At 56.2% G+C, this 20148-nt stretch overlaps 1 protein-coding gene across 1 annotated transcript in view; it reads left to right on the top strand.

The window, feature by feature from the left end:
- Positions 1-232: 232 nt before the first annotated feature.
- Positions 233-20148, top strand: part of TMEM132E (transmembrane protein 132E) — a 58537-nt gene continuing 38621 nt past the window's right edge. The window contains exon 1 of the mRNA XM_082371451.1: positions 233-1867. Within this exon, the coding sequence (XP_082227577.1) occupies positions 1801-1867 (67 nt within the window). The 5' untranslated portion in view covers positions 233-1800. The remainder of the gene's footprint in view (positions 1868-20148) is intronic.

The following is a 20148-nucleotide window of genomic DNA, read 5'->3' as shown; positions in this document are numbered from 1 at the left end:
GCCCAAGTCTCGTTAAGGAGACGCGCGCACTCCCAGGCTGGGAATGCGGAATGGACACGTGGACAGAGGAGGGGGAGCTGGGGCGCGAGGCAGGGCCGGGCGGGGGGTGGGGGGCGTCTCCGTGGCGCGCGAGTTGTGGGCCGCGCGCTCCGGGGCCACGTGACCACGGGGAATCGGGGAGGGGAGGGGAAGGGAGCGAGCGCGCCAGGCTCGGCGCCCGCTACTGCCGGGGTGGGCGCTGAATCCCGGACGAGGGAGGAGGGCGGGCGAGCGCGAGTGTGTGTGTTTCTCTCGAGTCATTTACGGCGGAGCAGCCGGCGCGATCGCCGAGGAGGCGGCGGCGGCGGCAGCGGCTGCTTCGTGCAACTGTGGCTCCCCCCACCTCCTCTTCCTTTTTGCTCCTTGATTCTTCTTCTCCCCTCACACTGGTCCATGGGGAGCCGGCCCCCCTGCTGGCACCTCCTCTCCACTCGGCTCCGTAGGAACCAGCTGCCGCCTCCCTGGCCGCGGGCTGCGCGGGCGCCCGGTGCCCCGGCCCCTGGCGTGGCGCCCGGGTCTCGCTGCCCGCAGCCCAGGCAGGCGCGGCGCTCCGCTCACCCAAACTGACTCCGAGAGAGAGAGCGAGCGAGCAGATGCCCGGCTGCACCGAGACATCGGGCATCCGGGGGCAGGGCGGGGGCGGCGGGGAGGAGGAGACATCGGAGACTCTGAACCCCGGAAAAGTTCAAGGTTTGTTCAGGTTCCCCGGGGGAAGGCGAGGAGCGAGGCGGAGCAGCGTGGCCCTCTGCTGAGACAGCGAGACCTGGGAGGAGAGGGGGGCGACCCGGGGCTGCCGCGGGCTGGCCGAGCCCCTCTCCATCCTACGACGCTCACGGCCAGGAGGCTGGAGTCGGCGCACGGGGCAGGAAGGGCTGGGGTCAGGCGCAATAGCCGGGTTTCCCGCTCACTCGCTTCTCCACACCCCATCTCCATGGGGCAGCCCGTTCCGGCCGCGCCACCCTCGCGCCAGCCGCGGTGCCGCTGCCCAGGCAGGCGGCGCTGAGCCTGCCTTCGTGGAGCCCGGGCCCTGATCGAGACTGGCGATAGCGCGCTGGAGCCAAGCAGGGAGCTCGGCGAGGGGACAAGCCGCGGGCTGCCCATCTCGGGCATTCGGTCCGGGCGTTGCCTCGAGTCGTGGCGACCCGCGTCGCCGGTCTCATCACTGCACGGAAACTTTTCCTTCTCCAGATGGATTAAAGTTGCCTGGATTTTCTCTTTCTCTGCGAAAGAAATCATTCATTTGCACCTAACCTGGGATTTTTATGCTGGAGCTGCTGCTGCAGGGCGCTCAGAGGAAGGAAGCCGCGCTATCCATGTGGGGTTACTACCGAAACCGAAGAAACTGGGGTTTGCATCGGAAATCTGCACCCTCGAACGAGTTCGGATTCGAGCCGGACCGCGGGGCTGTGGAAACCGACACTTGGCCCTAGGCAACCCGCGAGACGCCAGTGGCCACCCGGCCCCAGGGCCGCACGTGCGGCTCCCCCCTAGCCGCACAGATCCTGCAGGGGGCACCAGCCGGGAGGTGGAGCTCCTCCCGCCTGGTGCTGCGACCCCACCAGTTCCGAGGGTGTAGCCGGCGGCGCCAGGGACGCCCCCTCCCCTCAAAGTGTCCCCGAATTGCACTCCCTGGCCCCCAGAACCTCAGCAGAGACAGCCGGGCGCCACGGCCACCCTAAGTTGGATGTGACCAAGCCCAGCCTGGGCCCAAGTCGTCGTCGACCGTTGCCCCCTCGGCCCCCTCCCGCTCCCTCCTCGGCCATGGCCCCAGGGATGCCGGGCCGCGGCGGCGCCGCCCTGCTCTGCCTCTCGGCGCTGCTTGCCCACGGTGAGTATCGCGGCGCGGACTCGGGAGTGAAGATGCGGCGGGAGCCGCTGGAGGGGGCAGAGAGGAGCCTGGAGAAGGAGAACCTCCACCCCCGGACTCGCAGCCGCCGCTCCCAGCTTAGCATCTCGGGCGGCAGCTCGAGTTACCTCCAGCCCCCAAACCCTTCGGCGGGAGCGGAGGCTGCGAGGCCCGCCCTGCGGACCGAATCCGGCCCCGGAAAAGGGCAAGAGGGGGTACCGCTCCAACCTCCTCCTGGTTAGAGAGCAGGGTCCAAACCCGGGAGTCTGGGGGCGTGTCCGCCCACGGAAATCTAAAGGGACCCGAGGGATCCGCTGGATCGCGTCCGGGCCGCCCCTCCTGCCACTCCCAGCCCGGCAGCCGGCGGGGCTGAGGGCTGCTGGGGACCGCGGGGATCGTGTCTACCCCCGCCCCTGGCGCGCAGGCCGGTGCGGGGCCGCGCCGCCCGCTGCCTCGCTTCCTGCGGCGGTCCTGGAGAAGGGAAGTGGACAGGGGCCCGGGGATCGCCTGCCCGCCGTCCTGTGAGCTGCATCTAAATGGCCGGCTTAGCCGAGCCAGAGGGCGGGGGTCTGGGCAGCGGGCGCAGGCCCGGGCGGCGGGCCGCGGGCGGAGCGAGCGGGCTCCGCGCTCTCGCGTTCTGCAATCTGTTGCGTCTGCTCCCCGGGCTCGCCCCGGGCTCCGCGGTAAAGGGGGTGGGAGAGGGAGGAGCCAGGGTTGGCGCGCTTTGGCACTGGGACAGCAGCGATATGGGTGGGGGACCTAGGGTCGCGGAACAGCCCCCCAGAGTGGGAACTCAGATCCGACGGGAGGAGGCTGCAGCGGGCCTTCCGCAAGCTGGAGGCGCTCCAGGAGGCGAGGGGCGCTGACCGAGGAGGGAGGGAGAGAGCTGGGGGGGGGGGGGAGGGGAGAATGGAGAAAGAGAGGCTCTCTGCCCCCTCCCCACGGGAAACGAACGGAGCGGGCACATAGTTCCCCAACCAGCAAGGGATGGGGGACTTGGCTGCCCCACGCCGAGGGATGAGCCTGGACAGCCTGGAGAGGGGCTAGCATGGAGGGGGCAGTGGGCTCTCCGCGTTGGCGGAGGACCTTCCATGTGCCCTGCTCAGCTTTTGCCCACGGCTGCCCGGTCCCTAGGAGCCTGCCCGGCGGGCCGTGAGCACGCCCAAGGTCTCTAACCAGCGGCCTCTCTCACCCAGACCAAGGCGCCTTCTCAAGGTTGAAAGAATAAGGAGAAGGATGGGTTCAGGGAAGCTAGGGTCCTGAGGCTAGGATGGGGTGGGGAACAGGCTGACCTCCCTCTACGAGTAGATTGGTTCTCCCCGGCTTCAGGGAGGGGGTGGCTCGGGGTTGGGGGGCTGTTTTGCGTTCATTTCACCAGGCACAGCCAACCTCAGTTCTTTATCAGAAGACTGGGCAGGGGGAGTGCTGCTGGGAACCAGAAATCTCGGGCTCCGTGTGCAAGACTGAGGGCGGGGAGGAGGTGGGGAGAGGGGACTCTGGATGTCTGCGCACTGGAACTGCAGGGGCTAGGCTTGTGACCCGGACCCAGTGAGCAGGGAGTTTGGGGGCGCAGCAGGAGGAAACCCAGCTCAGGCCTGGGTCTAGGCATGGTTCTGCCCCCATCCCCTGCGTCTTGCTCCCAGAGCTCCCTTCCAAAAGCCCAACCATGGCCTCACCTCCAGGCAGCTCAGACACTCTTATTGGGTTCCGACGGCCCACCTTTCTGACCCCTCAGCCTCCAATTAAGGATCCTTTCCCCTCCCTCACCTGCCAGAATCTTGTCGGCATCCTAAAACCCAGCCCCAGTAGGGCCTTGCTGTCCTGACATTGCTTCTCTTGGAATAAATCTGCCTCCTCTTCTCCTTAGATGTCGGTGTCTTCTCTGTACCCAGTTAGTCCTGGAGTGGTGGAGGCAGCTGGTGGGCTTATTCTGCTCTGTCCCCCACACAGCCAGCGCTTAGCACAGTGCGCCGGACACCCAGGGCCCAGGATTGGCTGGTGATTAGAAGGAAGCTATTTGAGGAGGTGGAGCATGGGTCCCCCACTGGGCAGGCATTTCCCCCTCCTGATTATCTGTCTCCCTTTCCAAGTTTCTTCCCTGAATCCCCAGCCCATGCCTCAGACTCCCCTTCCTTAGGGAAGGGTACCAGCAGATGCTCAAAGCTTGGGGACCCCCCTCCCAGATGGATAAGGCCAAAGAAGTTCCTCCCGCAAAAATACCATCTCGCCTAGGTTTCCCCTTCAGGAATACCTAACACCCACCCACCCAAACCATGCCTTTATCAGGAAAAGGGTACATGGATTTAGTCTCATTTCAAGCTAACTCTTGGTAGGGTTTTCTGGGCTCTTCAAAGATGCTGGAGCGGGAGTACAGTTGCACTTTTTCGTGCCTGGCAGGCTACCGAGGCCACAGGGCTCTGACCACACAGCCAGACCGGGAGCCAAATAGCCTGGGTTTCTGACTCTGGCGCCATCGGGCAGGGTGACCTCGGGCTGCCTCCCTCATGTTCCCCATCTTCCCCAAGCAGTGTGGCCCCTGGCCCATCCCTCCCCTTCTCACTCTCTGCCAGGACTGATGGGCAGATACCATGTGTGAACGGAGCCCCACTACCTTTCAGGGCCCAGCTCAGCCTCTGGGGTGGCAGGCCCTACACTGCTGTCAGTCTCAAGGCTTCGGCTAGAAACCATCTGAGAAGGCCACTTTCCTTCATCTGGTCTCTGGGGAGGTGTTCTGCTCCATTTCTAGTTTGGATAGGAGTTTAGCAAGGCATGGTGGTTGTTTAACCTGTTAGAGGACTGATTATGTCAGCTTCCTACTCAGTAACCTTCACTGGCTCCCCACTGCCTGTAGGATCAAGAATACACTCTTTGCCCCCTCAACATACAAGGCCCTCTGTGATCTTGTCTCAATCTACATCTTCACTTTTGTGGTACTGTCCCCTCTCCATCCTCTGTGCATCTTATGAGATATTGCTCCTTTCACCTTCCTGCCTTCCTGCTTTTGCACCCACCAGCCCCTTCATCTGGAATACCTTGCCTCCAGAAATCCTTACCTTGCCTTCAAAGCCCAACTGAAACATCACCTCCTCCAGGGAGTCTGCCTAGATTACCCCTTGGCTGCTCATCAGCAGCTCCTAACCCCCAACAGAAGTAATTGGTCTCTTTCCTGTGCTGCCTTGGCCCTTCATGCTGCCTTCCCAGCACTCCTCAAGGATGGCAGTGTGTGTGTGAAGGGTATGTGTGGGCATATTTATGGGCATATCTATACATGTACCCCTCCTGATCCCCACACACTTGCATTTAGGGCAAGAGCCATGGCTTCTTCGGTTTTGCCCCACTCTCCAGTGCTTGACACATAGTAGGCACTCAAAAGAAATGAATGGGGTGTGAAGATAACTCTGTTGGGGACCCTCACAGTGTCAGTTGAAAAGGGAGCTCTGGAGTGTGAGGCAGAAGAGGGGAGGGGAAGGAGACAGATGGAGACACCAGGAAGAGAGCAAGGGGATGGGGCAGAGCCGTGCCATACCCCTCGAGTGGCCCGTACAGGATATACATGTCTGGGGTGACGTGTTGTAACACGGATGTGAACGTAGTGTCCCATCTTGCTCCAAATACGTGATCTCAAATGTATGTGTCCTCACCTTTGTGGTCACCAGCCTGGCTTCTCTTCCAGGTTGTGTCCGTGCTCTCCCCAGCCCACCGATTACCCAAGTTCTGGGCTCCTTTGGAGATGGAGGGAGGACACAGCAGGAGGACAGGGTCAGTGCTGGCCTTGGGAGGCTCCCTCACCACTGGGAGTGAGGAATGATGCTTCCCCCTTCCCCCTCTACACACACCCATCTTCCTGGCCACATGGAGCCCTATGCCACAACACAGCCTTGTTAATGTTTAAGACCAGTAGGTGGGGATGTGTTATAAACTTGGTGGCAGAAAATGAGCTGTATTGGAATCCATTCTGAGGATAGTCCTTGGCTGAAGGAGGTAAGGCCACTTTGGAACGCCAGGACGGGACCCGGGCATCTCCTAAGCCCTCCCTGGGGGCTTGTCTGAAAGTGATAGACCCCAGGCCTGAGATCGGTAGTGAGTGCTTGTGATGCTGCAGAATCTGAGAACTGGAGAGGCACCAACTCCAACCTGGGGCAGAGGGGATGGGGGGCGCGGTGGTCTCTCTTCGTTGCCCTACCCACAATGATGGCCGTTCACAACACCGAAACTAAAAGAGATCACAGAACCTGCAAATCCTACCTTTGTGCGGATGTGGAAATGGACACTCGGAGAAGGAAAGGGACCGGCCAAGGTCATCCTGTCAGTTCATTCTGGAACCAGGACTAGCACCGGAGCCCAAAGGGGTTTCCTAGATTGGCAGTCTGCTCCAGGCCCCTCGGCAGAGATTCCACTACCTCTGTCATCCCCTCTGTCTGAGGCTTCGGCTTCATACAAAGATCTCTGGCCTCAAGCTAGCCTCGGGTCCCAAGCAGTCGAGGTAATCAATCACCAGTAGGGTTAATAAACCTTGCCAAGCACTACAGAGGGCACATGGAGGGGCTCAAAACCTGATCTTCGACTCCTTTTCATGAGCTTGAAGTGCAGTTGGGGAGATGAGAAAAAGGCCCCCATTCTGAAATTCAAGGCGTTCTGGATCCCTGGGATCCATCATTTAGAGGTTCAAATCCTGACTTTGTCATCAACTTGCTGCGTAACCACAGGACAGTCACCTCCCTCTCCAAGTCTTGTTTTCATCCTCTGCAGAGTGAGAGGAGGCGATGCCCACCAAGCCCCCTTCCAGCTCACTTGTTCTGCCACAGAGAAGCCTCTTGTCACCTCCCTTGTCTCTCCGCCCCACACCCATGCTCCTTCCACAGAGGCCAGCCACAGACGCTAGCAAATGGATAGGATTCTTCCTCCCCGTTTCCTCCCCAGGGTCTTCCTTACTTCTTCCTTGCCAGTGCTCAGCACAGAATTTTAATACGAGATTAATGAACCGGTTGTGGGGTGACTTTTTTTTTTTTTTTTGAAAATAAATTAATTTTTCTATTTTCCTGCTCTGTCGTTTTAAATGAAAAGTGGGCCTCCTTATCATCAATTCAGCTGGCGGTGCCATACTCCAGCAGTCCCCAAGGATGGGGCAGTGTATCGGGGAGCACCGACTCTCTGCCAGCTACGGCATCAGTCTCTGGAGGACCAACGGGCTGCCAGGGAGGGGGCGGGGCACGCACTAAGACAGGTGAGGCCGGTGTGGTAACAGAGGGGACAAGCCACTCTTGGGAGATAGGCTGAGGGTCCAGAAGTCATTATCTCCTTTCCTCTGCCAAGTTTGCCCCTCTCTGCTCCTCCTCCACCGCTTCCTCCCCAGGTCCCCCCCTCCACTCCACCGCCCCAGGCCCTGCTGGCTGCCAGACAACCAAGCAGGATGAAGTGGAAAATGGAAGCAATTACCTGGATTATTCAATGCTTGTTGCACAAATGAATGAACGCAAGAATGAATAATTCAGTGCAGAAGAAAAAAAGGGTAGAAAAGGTAATTGAAGAAAACCCTTTTAGGTCCAAATTATCTAGATAATTATCTGCCTTTGGAAAGTTCTGCTTTTTATCAGACTTGAATCCTTCCTGCTGCATTCTCACCCACACCTTTTTTGCCCCATGAGAGTGGGCAACTGGTTACTCTCTTCTCTTGAGTGACTTCCTGTTCAATTCAAACTGAAGGGCGGTGGGCAGGAGGAATTTCTCAGCTTCTCTCTGTTTCCTGAGCCCACCTCTCAGGATCCTCAGAGCTGGAGAGTGATGTGCCCAGGATCACCTGGATAAATGGATGACACTCAAAATGGTCCAGGTTCTCAGAGGCACCCCATCCAAGGATCCAGGTCTGGACAGCATCAGACCTTACAGGGCGAGCCCTTAACCCTGGGAGAGAACAGGCAATCAGGACACCCTCAAGCCCAAACCCCTCCCCAGGAACACAGCCCCAGAGGTGGTCAGCCCTTAAACAGAATCAGCCAGAGTCACGTTGAGTGACAATCTCTCTGCTTTTCTGCGGGAGAGAAGGGGTGGAGGGGAAATGGTTCCTGTCCTTGGGGATCGCTATGACAAGGGAGTCATTTCCATCCTCAGAGAGGCCCTAATCTGATGAGGGAGGCACGGCCCCAGCCCTCCGAGGTGGCCTTTGTCCTCTTGCACATTGAGGGTCCGATGGTGAGAGACAAGATGACCGCCTTTGCCCAGAGGTTGTAGGACCGCACCTTGCAGGCCTCCACCCACCCTCCCTCAGCCCCCAAGACTGGTGGGGAGCCTGGCTCAGGGCCAGGAGCAAATGTATTTTTGGTGGCTTGGTACAGACGATGCAGCAGACTTGTCACGGCAGGAGAAAGGTGTCAGTGGGAGCTGGCACTGCAGCGCACTCAAATGCACACCCACACGGTCACGGGCACTCACCCGTACACTTGAGGGTCCCAGCAGTTCTTTGGAGTTTAGATCCATGATCTCATTTGGTCACTGGGAGACCAGTGACCGCCAGGTAAAGGCAGCAACTAGGATCCCATTTTACAGAGGGTAAAGCTGAGGCTCAATGGAGACCTGGCCACACCAGCTCTTGAGGTCAGGTTTTCTGACCATGAATACAGAGGTCTCCTTGACGTACCCCTCTGTCTCATGCACACAGGGAATAAGCACAGATGGGGACTGACAGCCACGCGCCCGCATACCTGAGCGAGGCCCACCCATCTGGCTGCACTCATCTCTCCAGTCCTTTACATGGGTCACGTGCTTTTCCATGTCAGAGCCTCTGTATATACTGTTCCCTCTGACCAGAACACTCTTCTGCCCCATCTCCTACTCAGCCTTTAGACCCAAGTGGATCCACACTTCCTCCTGGAAGCCTTCCCTGATTCTGAGTTAAACAAAGACCCACCAACCCCTGCCACTCATTTCCAATTTGCTCTCTTTGTAAACTGCACTGCCTGGCCCCCTCGCTGGCATTAAACTTGAATGGACCTGGAAGTTGTGTGCCCTCTTCCCGGTGCTGTATCCCCCGGGGTCTATTGGGATCTCTGGAATAAAGTAGGCATTTAACAATTTGTCAGACGAGTCGCTGAATGTACACTTGTGCACATACGTGTATGCACAGACCGCTTCCCTGTCTCTCAGCAAGTATTCAGTTGTTGCCTACTGTGGGCCAGGCACTGTTCCAGGCACTTGGTCTTAATCCACGAATACAGCAAAAAGCCCTGCACTCATGGAGCCTTTATTCTTGCAGGGGGCAGAGAGGAGGCCACAGTAAATAATAAATACATACAATAAGTAAATTATATGTCAGAAGGCAACAAGAGCTGAGGAAAATAAAAGAAAGGTAGGGTATGGGAATTGGGAATTCCAGCGTGTGTGTGTGTGTGTGTGTGTGTGTGTGTGTGTGTGTGTGTTGGGAGGGGTTGTGCAGTATTAAAATGAATCTTCACTTGATTAAATGTTATTAAGCAGACTTGAAGGAGGCAAGGGAGCATACTAAGCAAATAACTGAATATCACATTGGAACCAGTCCTAGGGCAGGGGTGAGCTTGACCATTCAAGACAGCAAGGAGGCCAGAGGGGCTGGAACACAGTGCAGGCTTGGAAGGGTGCAGGGAGATTACGTAGGGAAGGGAGGCCCTAGAAGATTAACTGGTAAACTGAGTGAAATGGGGAGCCATGGCAGGGTTTGGAGCGAGAGTGACCTGAGCTGCTGGCAGCTGCAGGCTGGCAGAGCTCCAGACCTGTGGGGATAGGGACCCCACCCCCTGTGCCACAGAGGGGACCTCTGTCTGCTCTCTTTAGCTCCTTGCCCCGCACAATCTTGGCTGTGGCTGTCTTTCCTGCCACCGCGCGGCCACCCCATCGGAGGCAGGACCAGGGTGTGCAAGGGGCAGACTGCTGCAGAGAGCATCCAAGGATTTGCAAGGCTGGCTTCCAGACCCGCCCAGCCAAATTAGCTATCTGGCCATCCAGACCTCTTCCATGGACTCGAGCTTCCTGTACGTAAAATGGGGCTGCAGCAAAATCCAGTCTGCCTGGATCTCTGAGAAGTCCCACAGCGACTCCGGATTACCTGTTGCTTTGACCTCTCTGCCTGTCCCTGTTTTACGTCTGCAAGTGCTCAGCTGGGGGCCCCTTCCTCCCACGACTGGCCGCCTGCCACCACAAGACCACTGCAGCCCATGCCTCTTAGCCAACGAGGTGACCTGCCCTGAGCTGACCCACTGCCCTGTCATGAGTCTCCCCAAGTCACCCCAGTCTCCCCTGCCCTGTCCCTTCTGGGGAGAGACAGGCATGTGGGGCCTTTGTCCAATAGGAAGGAACTCTTGGATTGGAAATAGGAAAAATTGCCATTTTCTCAGCTGCCAACACAGCAGAGAAATGATCTCAGTTTTCTGTGGCTGTTCCCGACAGGAGAAAAACTGCCAACCGCCAGCCCCGTGCATGAGAGGTCTGAGATGCTGAGGAAAGGGAGCTGGAGCTGGGGGAGGTGGCAGGGTGAGAAGCCGGGGTGGGAGTGGGGCTGGCTTGGTGCAGAGGACTGAGCTCCCCACTTGGCTGCAGTGCTCCTGCCTGGGAAGCCCTTCCCCACCCAGCGCCCGCCGACCACCCACCTGGGTCTGAGCAGCTATTGAACTCTCTAGTTCTCTTAATAGTCACTTCTACTAACTGAGCACCTAATATGTGCCATGCCCTGTGCTGGGCACCTTTGGAGCCAGCAGACTGTTCGGTATCTCCTTACATTCATAGTTCTCCTTGACCCTCACCTTTTCCCTGCACTCGGCTCTAACACCAACCTGCCTGGCTTTGTCCATCCCCTTGTGATTTCTGGGCAAGTTACTTAACCACTGTGCATGTTTCCTCATCTGCAAATGATTATAAAAATACCCAACTTAGAGGGTTGTTGTGATGAGTCATTATTCCAAGTCAGATATTGAGAATAGTGCCTGGCACAGAGTGTCTGAAAATGATAGCTCTCAGTATGATTGTTATTAATATTATCAGCACATGCCAGGCACTGTGTTAAGTGTGAAAATGAAGAAAATACAGGGCCTGTCCCACGAGGAGCTTCTAAGGCGTTGTCCTGGGGAGATGAGCTGTTTCTCCACAGATTGTGATAAAATTCTGCCATAGACACGTTGGAAGGGATACAGAGTTATGAAGGGAGAAATCTCGTATCTGCTAGAGAAATCAAGGAAGACTTCATGGAAGAGGTGCCACTGCAGAAGGCCTTAACCCAGGTTCAAGAATTCTGCCTCTTCAGACTAATCAGTCAGCATCCACTCTGTGTCCGAGACCCTGAGGAAGACAGAAACATAGGGCAAAAATGGTCCCTAGCCTACCAGCTCTGAGTCCAGCATGGGAAGAGCCACAGCTGCCTGTGAGGGAATAGCAGGCAAGGGGGCTAAATGCAGCGTTACCTGGATGATCTCTTAAGACCTCTCAGAACTTTGACCCTGTGCTCCCTGGAGCACTGGGGAGCTGTGGAGTATCGTGGAGTGAGGGAGTGGCTTGATCAAAGCAGGGATCTAGCAACAATGACTTAGCTGAGGGCAATTTGCAGATTGGAGCAATATTGAAGGAAGCTGTTCCAGCAGCTGATCTGGGAGTGAGGGATCTTGGGATGGGGAATGACCATTAGAAGTCATCAGAGGTACCACCACATGGCAGACAACTGGGGAGACGAATCTGAACGCCAGCTCTGCCACTTAGCAGCAGCCTGACCTCTCATTTCTACTCCTTGGTTTCTGCCTCTGTAAGATAGGATGGCGAATGGGGAGCCTGTAGCGTACGGCTCAGTATTTGGAGCTTTTTTATTATTTTAGCAGCTAAAGCCCAGAGAGCAGAAGGGACTTGCCTGTGGCTCACAGCCAGTTCTGACCCCCTTGGGTGGGGACGGGAATGTCTTTATTGTCTGGTCAGGAGTACTGGGGAAGGTGGCCCAGTGAGAGCACTGAGACAGACAGGATCTCTCTCACAATTTTTAATAGAGGCCCAGCCTCCCTCCTCTTCCCTCACCCTGGCAGCCAGAAGCTCAGGGGTCCGATCCATCCAGGGTCACTGTCAGTGACTGAGGCTCCAGGAAAGCCTCAGAAGAAGCCAGTCACGTCAGACTGTGGTTTTCGAGTCGCCCAAAACCAAACATAGGTTGGAATCGTAGCCCTGCTGCTGTGTCGCTAGGTTACCCAGGAGCACTTGCCTGCCTTGTCTCCCTGAGCCTCAGCTTCCCCATCTGCAGAATGGGCATAATAGCATCACCTCTCTCTGCTGTGCTGCCGCAAGGATAAGAAACCAGTGTACATGGACGTGCCCAGAACAGAAGCTGTGTGCCTGCCCGAGGGGCTCAGGAAACAATGAGCAGGTTTGTTTCCTTCCTTTCTTGCCCGGTGCCAGGCCTCGCTGCCAGGAAGCATGTTTAAGACAGTGCCAAAGAGTTCCCGGAGAGCTGTTTTCTGGTGGTTGGGTTTTTTGGTTTGGTTTTGTTTGGGGTCTTTTTTTTTTTTTTTTACCCTCGATGCCTCCTAGCAACATGTTGCTTGTTTTAAAAACAGCAGTGGCCAGCTGCCGACCCCTCTCCCTCCCCCCTGCCTCCCTCCTTCCCTTCCCAGGAAAACAGCTTCAAGCATCTCCCCCACTTTCCAGGGTCTCTCCATCCCAGGGTGGAAGAGGCCTTCCTGGGAATGCAGCTGGACCCAGAGCACACAGTGCCAGGGTGGGTACCTGGCCCTTGAGGCCACGGCTTCCCAATATTTGCATCTCCTCTACGGCAGCCCCCAAGGTGGGCATAAAGGCTACCTGTACACCATCAGGGCAGGCAGCCTGTGCCATTGCCAGAAATCAGGTCTAAGGATACAGGGAGATTCTGACGGAGCCCAGGCATCTCTGAAGCACTTCTGCTGCTGCATCCTGCAGCCTGAAAGCTCGTGGACACCCTGGTCCCAGAGCTGACCCCTCCCGCTGCCCATCCTGTAGGGGTGTGGGGGGCTGGGTAAGGAGAACAGACAGAACTCAGTGCGTGGTCTCTGTAACCATTTATAATTCATCGTGAGCCCTTAGGAGTCGCTCAAATGTCCCAGTCCACCCAGAGGACCCTCGTCTCCCCAGCCTCCCACCGGGTTCCTCTGTCCCAGGTGTTCTTTCAGCCAACGGCTTGCCTTCAGACAAATCTTTTCCTCCTGCTGCAGTTTAGTTTCCCTGCCCGCGAGAGCAGGGTCGCCGTGCTGGATCAGTGCCGTCCAACAGAAACGTACCACGAGCCACATGTGTAATTCCAATTTTTCTAGTTACCACGTGAGGAAAGTAAAACGAAACAGGTGAAATGAATTTTAGTAGTATGTTTCAACCAAAATATTCAAAAGATGATCATTTCAACATGTAATCAGTGTAAAAATAGTTAATGAGATTTTTACATTCTTTTTTCTCCCTTTTGTGTTACATCTTCGAAACACCTCATGCAGTTTACACTGTCAGCAACACATCGCAACTCCGTCACAACTGGCCCCATTTCAACTGCTCAATAGCCACACGTGGCAAATGGCTGCCATCCTGGAAGGTGCAGGGCTAGGAGCTCCCCAAGGGCCCTACCACATTCTCCCCTTGGAGGTATTTTCGGGGCCCTGGAGTTAGTGCTCTGGGGACCGGTGAGCCCTGGGGACTCTCTGGAGTCCTTCTCGGAGATTCCCTGCCCAGCCTAGAGCCCTCTCAGCTCCTCCCCAGCCCTGGCATGGCTCATGCTGGCCTTGGGGACTCCCATTCATGCAGGCAGCAGCTCCCAGATGCCCCCCAGAGGCCACGCTCCTTCCCCCTCTTCCCGGAGATGCTGTAGACCATAGGCCCGATCAAGTCACCTTGAACTTCACTGAGAGTGAAAGCCAGAGTCCTGCAGGGGCTGACAGGCCACACGAGTGTCCCTTTTCCTGACAATACCTCTCTGGCCATATCTTCCCTGTCACCCACTCAGCTCCGGCCACACTGTCCTTTTTGCTGTCCTCACCCATGCCAGGCGCCGAGCCTCAGGTCCTTGCAACCCCTCTGCCTGGTCTTTTCCTCCAAATAAGCATGACTCATCGCCCCCCTACCTCCTTCAGGTCCGCGCTCAAATGCATCTTACCAGGGTGGCCCTCCCAGCCACGCCCTACTTAAAACAGCCCTGCCTGCCCCTCACTCTGCCCCGACCCTGCTCCATTTTTCCCCCCCTGACATACCGTATAGTTATGTTTCTGCTTGTTCATAGACTGACACCTCCTCCCCTTGGAATGGAAGCCCCACGAGCAGGGCTGCACCTATTCTGTTCACAGCTGTATTCCCAACTCCTGAACCGGTGCCTCGCCAGAGAAGATGCTCAGTACCTATTGTGTGAAATGAATGAATAGAAACGTTGCTCCTTCCCCTCCTCTCACCCTTTGCACCTGGGGCACCACCCAGAAGAAACATCTGGGCGCTAAATGAGTGACAGGGACCAGAGTGGGGGGATGTTTATTCCTTCCCGCCTGCCTGCCTTCAGTCACAATCAGCTGCCATATCCTTGCTTTGCGGTCTTGGAAAAATTACGTCACTGCCCTGTGACTCAGTTTCCACATCTATAAAATGGGATAATAAGAGTACCCTCCTCACAGGATTGGGGTAGTGAATAAATAATAAATGCATGGAATGTGCTTGGAGCAGAGCCTGGCTTGTAGTAAGTGCTCAGTAAAAAGTAGCTACAGGTTGATTCAGCTCTTGTTTTTGAACACCTGCTCCACGCCAAGCACTGTGACAAACACTGATCATGCGGCAGGAAGACACGGTTACCAGCCAATGTGGGTCGAGGATGCAAACAATTTCAGTGCAGGGGGCAGAGGAGAAGGCAAACAGAGACTGGCTCACCTGGATTTCGGAAAGGGGCAACCACTGCCAAAATCTCCGTGACCTGGTGCGTTGAGCTCCACATGGGGTGACCTTTGTGGAGCAGCCACATGGGGTGACCTTTGTCCACCCACTACAGCAGTGGAAAGACTACAGCACTGCAGCCAGGAAACCTCTACTCTGTCACCAACCTGGGGGGAGTCACTTCTGTTCCCTAAGCCTCAGGCTTCTTATCTGTAAAGTGGGATAATAACAAACAGCACCTGCATCTCAGATCATGGGGATTCAATGAGCTGATGTGTAAAGTACCCAGCACTGCCCAGAGGCTGGATAGACAGGAGATGCTATCAGTACCCTCCCTGCTAAAGAACTGGCCAAAGGGAAGAGAGAGAGTGTGAACCTCCTTGAGTGGTGCCCTGCGTGCAGCTAGCCCTCCATCAGCGCCTGTTGGTTTGCACTCTGAAATTCTCCCTGGACTGTGGCGCAGAGGGGCCACTCAGTGGGGGGAGATACTTAAAGTTAGGGGAGGTAGATGGGAGCTTCAGGCCCCTCTCATCCTGGAACCATCCTTATCTGAAAGATGGGGAGATTAAAGTCCAGACAGGGGAACGATCTTAGCCCAGCACACAGCAGTCAGGCGTGGCAGAGCCGGACCTGAGACTCAGGTCCCTGCTCCCAGGCCAGTGGGCTTGCTGTTGTGTCTTCAGAGGTTTTGCATGAGGGTGTTGGAGGTTGGGGGCAGCGTGGTCAACTATTGCTGGAGGAAGCTGGTTGGTCACAGATTGGGGCTCCCCCCAACCCCAGTTAGCTTCCCCAGGGGCGTATCCAGGGGAAGAGCCCAGCAGGCATGATGTTTACATGGAGTAACCAGATTCCATTTCCAATAATCACATCACAAACAGCACGAAATGTGAACTGTGGGGAAGACTTCGCTAAATGTATGACTGGTTTTCTCATTTTCCCTACGCTCCCCTCCCTAGGACCCCCGCCTCTCCTCTTCCACATCATGCACGCATGTACACACACACACACACCTGCATTCCCCATGCCATCCCGTTTGGGCCTCTGATACCAGCCCAGTGAAGGCCACTTTTGTCCTTGTCCAGCCCTAGAAACGTGACTTCTCTGTCTGGGGGGTAGGCAGGAGATGTGAGTATTTGAAGGTCAGGTTCTCAACCTCGAAGTGTCCCACTGTTCCCCACCATGACCGAGGCATCTGGAGCCATTGGCAGTTGAAAAATGGCTACACTTTATGACTTTATTACAGGTAATCCTCACTGCGAAGTTGATAATCGTGATGCCCATCATGTGGATGAGGAAACTGAGGCTTAGAGAGGAGAAGTGATTCGCTCAGGTCACAGAAGAAGAAGAGGCAGAGAGACTGTGTCTTCCACTCCCCCGGGCCCTAATCTCCTGACTCTGGAGCTCTGGGTCCCAAAGCCCCTCCTCCAGGCCCCAATATCATAGAAGAAGTGACACACTCATTCCGTTTGATCCCAGCATGGTCAACTCACCCATGCAGATGCCCCGATCACAGAAGGGGAAACCAAGGCAGGGCGGCTGGCTCACCCACCCGTGCCCCCTTCCCTCTTCCTCATGTGTCTCAGCCGTCTCTGCCCAAGATACATCCCCCCCCCAGCCATCCCTTTTCCTCGGTCCCTGGCTGCTGCCTGGGGGGGGGGATCCCAGGCAGATATGTCAGACCAGAACCCTCCCCCAACCCACAACCTTCAGAATCCAGAGTCTCCTTCCTTCTCCATATCCCTGCAAAGCCGATCTGCATAAAACCATCCCCGGGCCCTGCCTTTAAAACTCTTCATCTTTTCTCTTCTCCCTAAATGGCCCCTAAATGATTTCTGTAAATTGCTCTAAGTAGCTCAAAAAAAAAAGAAATAATAATAACTCAGCGACTGGCTGCCTGACCGGAATGTCGGTGGCTCTCCTCCTGCCTGGCCGCAGCTCCCAGGTCCTTGCTGCTGGGCACCCAGACGCATGCCCCTCTGCAACACACGCAGGAAGGGGTGCATTGCCTCTGAGACCCAGCCTTGCCTCCTCTCTCAAGCAAGAGGCTGCCCAAGTCAAGTGCGTCCCCCATGAGACAGGGAGCTCCCCCGGGTAGCAACATCCTTCCCTTCCTTTCCCTAGCCCCAAGACTGCAGACTCTCCCAGGAGAAGCTGGGCCTCCCTCATCACGCTAGGGCTCCTCCAGAGAAGACTGTGCCTCTCTCATCAGACTACGGGCTTCCCCAGGAGAGACTGTGCCTGCCCCATCAGTCAGGGGACTCTCTCTGGGCAGGGCTGCGGGGGGCACTCGGCAGCCCCCTCTGATTCTAACTTTCCTTGTTCCGCAACCAATTCCCTTACAGGCCCTCATTTCCTTCACCCCGGATTAGAAATCTTGGTCCTGATTCCTAAACTGAGATCTGTTTTATTGATTCATTCATTCATTCATTCATTCTACACAGCTTTCCTCAATACCTACTGTGTTCCAGATGCTGACCGGACATGTGTGTCCTTCTGTAGATTTGGCCCCTTTGAGGCACTCACCCCTGTGACCAGAGCCCCCAGACATGGCCTGGTTCTCCATGGGATAGGGCATCCAGCCAAAGGGCCCTGTGGACATGAACCCAGCCTCAGCCCCTGGTCACCATTATGATCTCCTGGCCTCTTTTCAGTGTGGACCAGAGAGGGGTCCCTCTTGGGGAGCAGAGGCCAGAGGTGGGAGGGAGGTGCTTCCTACGAGACCCCAGCCTGGCTCATCCTTCCATCCAGCCCCCTCCTCACTTCCTTCCCATGGAGCTCCACCATCTCCTGGCCACTGGGGGCTGAGATCAGGGCCAGGAGACCTCGATCCAAGCAACCTAGCCCCCAAAATGGTGGTGTGGCCTTGAGCAAGTCCCTTTCCCCTTCTGGGTCTCAGTTTCCCTTTCTGAGATGTGATAAGATTGGACTCAATCATTGATTTTCTGGGTTTTTTTCTTTTTTGGCCAGAGAAATGCATAATATATATGTAATATATAATATATGATAGCATACAAAATATGTTATATAGAATCCAGATGATATATAATGCAGATCAAAGCAGAGCTGCTGGTTGAATGGAGAGCAGCGGTGTCTCACTGAGTTATCTGCCCCACCCTCTCACCCCGTGGCAGCCCTGGAGACCCCCAGAGAGCCTAGCTGGCAAGGTCTGGGTTCACTTAGCCCACCCCTGAGGCCCTGCCACTCTGCCATTGGGGGAATCTGGGTGGTGCTGTTGATGGGGGGTGGTCCCTCACTTCTGCCACCGATTACCTGGGACCCCACTCTGTTTCCCAGTTGCGGGGGAAGCCCGTGAAAAGAACTGGCTCTTGCCAGCACCCCCTAGGACCTTTGAATGAGTCCAGCCCCCAAGTAGAAAGGCAGGCCTGAGAGCCGCTCAGCAGCCGGCAGGTGAGGCCCAGCCCAGGACAGAAGGCGGGATTGTTCCAGATCCACAAAGCCCTTTGTCATCCTCCCTGCACTCTCTTTGATGTGCAGAAGGAGGAAGGAGGGGAGCAAACACAGACACAGCCCTCCACTTCCTCTCCGATTTAATTGGAACCCAGTTAAGTGAATAATTGTTACAAATGTGAAATCACCTTCCACCAAATTGGGGATGGGAGCCTGCACTCAGCGTGAGCCTGTGAGACCCAGGGTGGGCCCTGGCCCTGGCCCAGCAGTTTAGGGTTTCCATGGGGTGGGGAAGTGTTGACCTGCAGAGCTCCTAACCCCACAGTGGGAAGAGCTGCAGGGCGGGCCGGTCCAGCCCCTTTTGCAGGAGCACAGCCTGGGGCCCCCAGCCTCCGATATTCACGTTCAGCCAAACTGTATTGACCCAAGATGTGGACTCGCCATCCCAGGTCCCACAGACCCTTGCCTCGTCCAGGCAGATGGAAATAGTGTCACCGTGGAGACACAAGCGTGGGTCCCAAGGAGAAACAGAGAGAGGACACTTAGTCCTCTGTCCCAGGACCCAGAACTCAAGGTAACACACTTAGAACCACTATTCAGTCTCATTATACACATAGTAGGTGCTCCATAAATATTTATGGAATTAATTATAGGTAACGTCTCTTTGGTGGGCTGGCCTGGAATGTAACTGCTATTGATATTATTGTCTCTATAGAGAAAGGTGTGGAAATGTGTTTCCCAGTTCTAACAGCCAATTTTCAATGAACTTTTGATAAGTGGCCCATTTATAAGTTGGAGTGAGAGAGAGAGAATGTTCTGCTCTCAATGAACCTCGCACGGACTCCATCCTTGGGGGTCTGTACTGTGTAATATCAGCACCCAGATTGAAGCCAGTGGAGCATTTATGGAGACAAAGAGAGGAACGTGGTCAGAGGGAGGGGGGTCTGAGTGGCGGATGAGGAGAGAAGCAGGAGGGAAGAGCCCAGAGAAGGGCTGATGCATAAGGGCAAGCAGAGCCATGGGTGGGAGGGGCAGGGGCTAGATTGTGGCCAGGGTCAGGACAGATCAGTGAAGTACACAGAGCGCGAGGGTACTTTTCGAATGGCCTCAGGTCTTGGTCGGGGATGCAAAGACAGGTCTGGCAGATCAAAGATTCCAAGCAGGAAAAATAGAGATGCAACTGGAGAGGGGTTGAGGTCACAGGAGGCCCTGAGGTCACAGGACCGCTGACCTGGAGCTCCTGGGCCCAGGCCCAGCTGCCAGTGGGTGTTGTGGGAAGGGAAGAGGGTTGGTCCCCACCAAGGAGCAGGCAGACACCAGGAGGGGATTGGGGGGTGGGGGAAAGAGTGTCCTTCCCGCCTTCTCACTGCACAGGATTTTGGCAGTAACAGCCAACAGAAATCCTGGTAACGGTGTCACCAGAGACCAAGGAGGGCTCTGGCTCTAAACCTTCTAAGGGTTTGCAGGAGACCCCGATTTGATCACCAGCCTAGCATCACCCCAGTCATCACGGTGGAAAGCGGAAAGAGAGGAGAGAAGCCGGTCCAGAGCCTGGGGCGCCTTCCCTTCCGTGAGCCTCTGTAAAGCGCAGGGATTGGGCAGCATTTCTGAGAAGCCTTGCTGGTCATTTGGCCCCAGTGGATCCCTCCTTCTCCAAGGGGTGGCCATTGAGCTCAGAATGAGGGGCTTGGGAAGAACCCCCAGCTCCCGGGGCCGCCCCCCTCCCAGATCAGGCTGTCTCTCCTGAAGCCAGGCTTAGCTCCGCAGGGTGCTCTGACTTCTGGCCTAAGGCTGTCTTTGTCCCCAAAGTCCCAGCCTGACTTCCTGCTGATGGAGGACTCCAGAGAGGCGGCATTCACAGGGGAGATGACCCTAGCAGCCTTGGGGGAGGGCGGCTGTCCCTGATCACACAGGGGTGACAGTGATTAAATGTACCAGCAGCTGGGCCACTGGGGCCCTCCCTGCTGCTAATTTGGGTCAATTAA

The sequence above is a fragment of the Balaenoptera borealis genome (assembly GCF_965194805.1).
Source record: "Balaenoptera borealis genome assembly, chromosome: 20".
In the NCBI taxonomy this organism is placed as follows: domain Eukaryota; kingdom Metazoa; phylum Chordata; class Mammalia; order Artiodactyla; family Balaenopteridae; genus Balaenoptera; species Balaenoptera borealis.
Note: the sequence above shows the minus strand (reverse complement) of the source record. Positions and strands in the feature narration are given on the sequence as shown.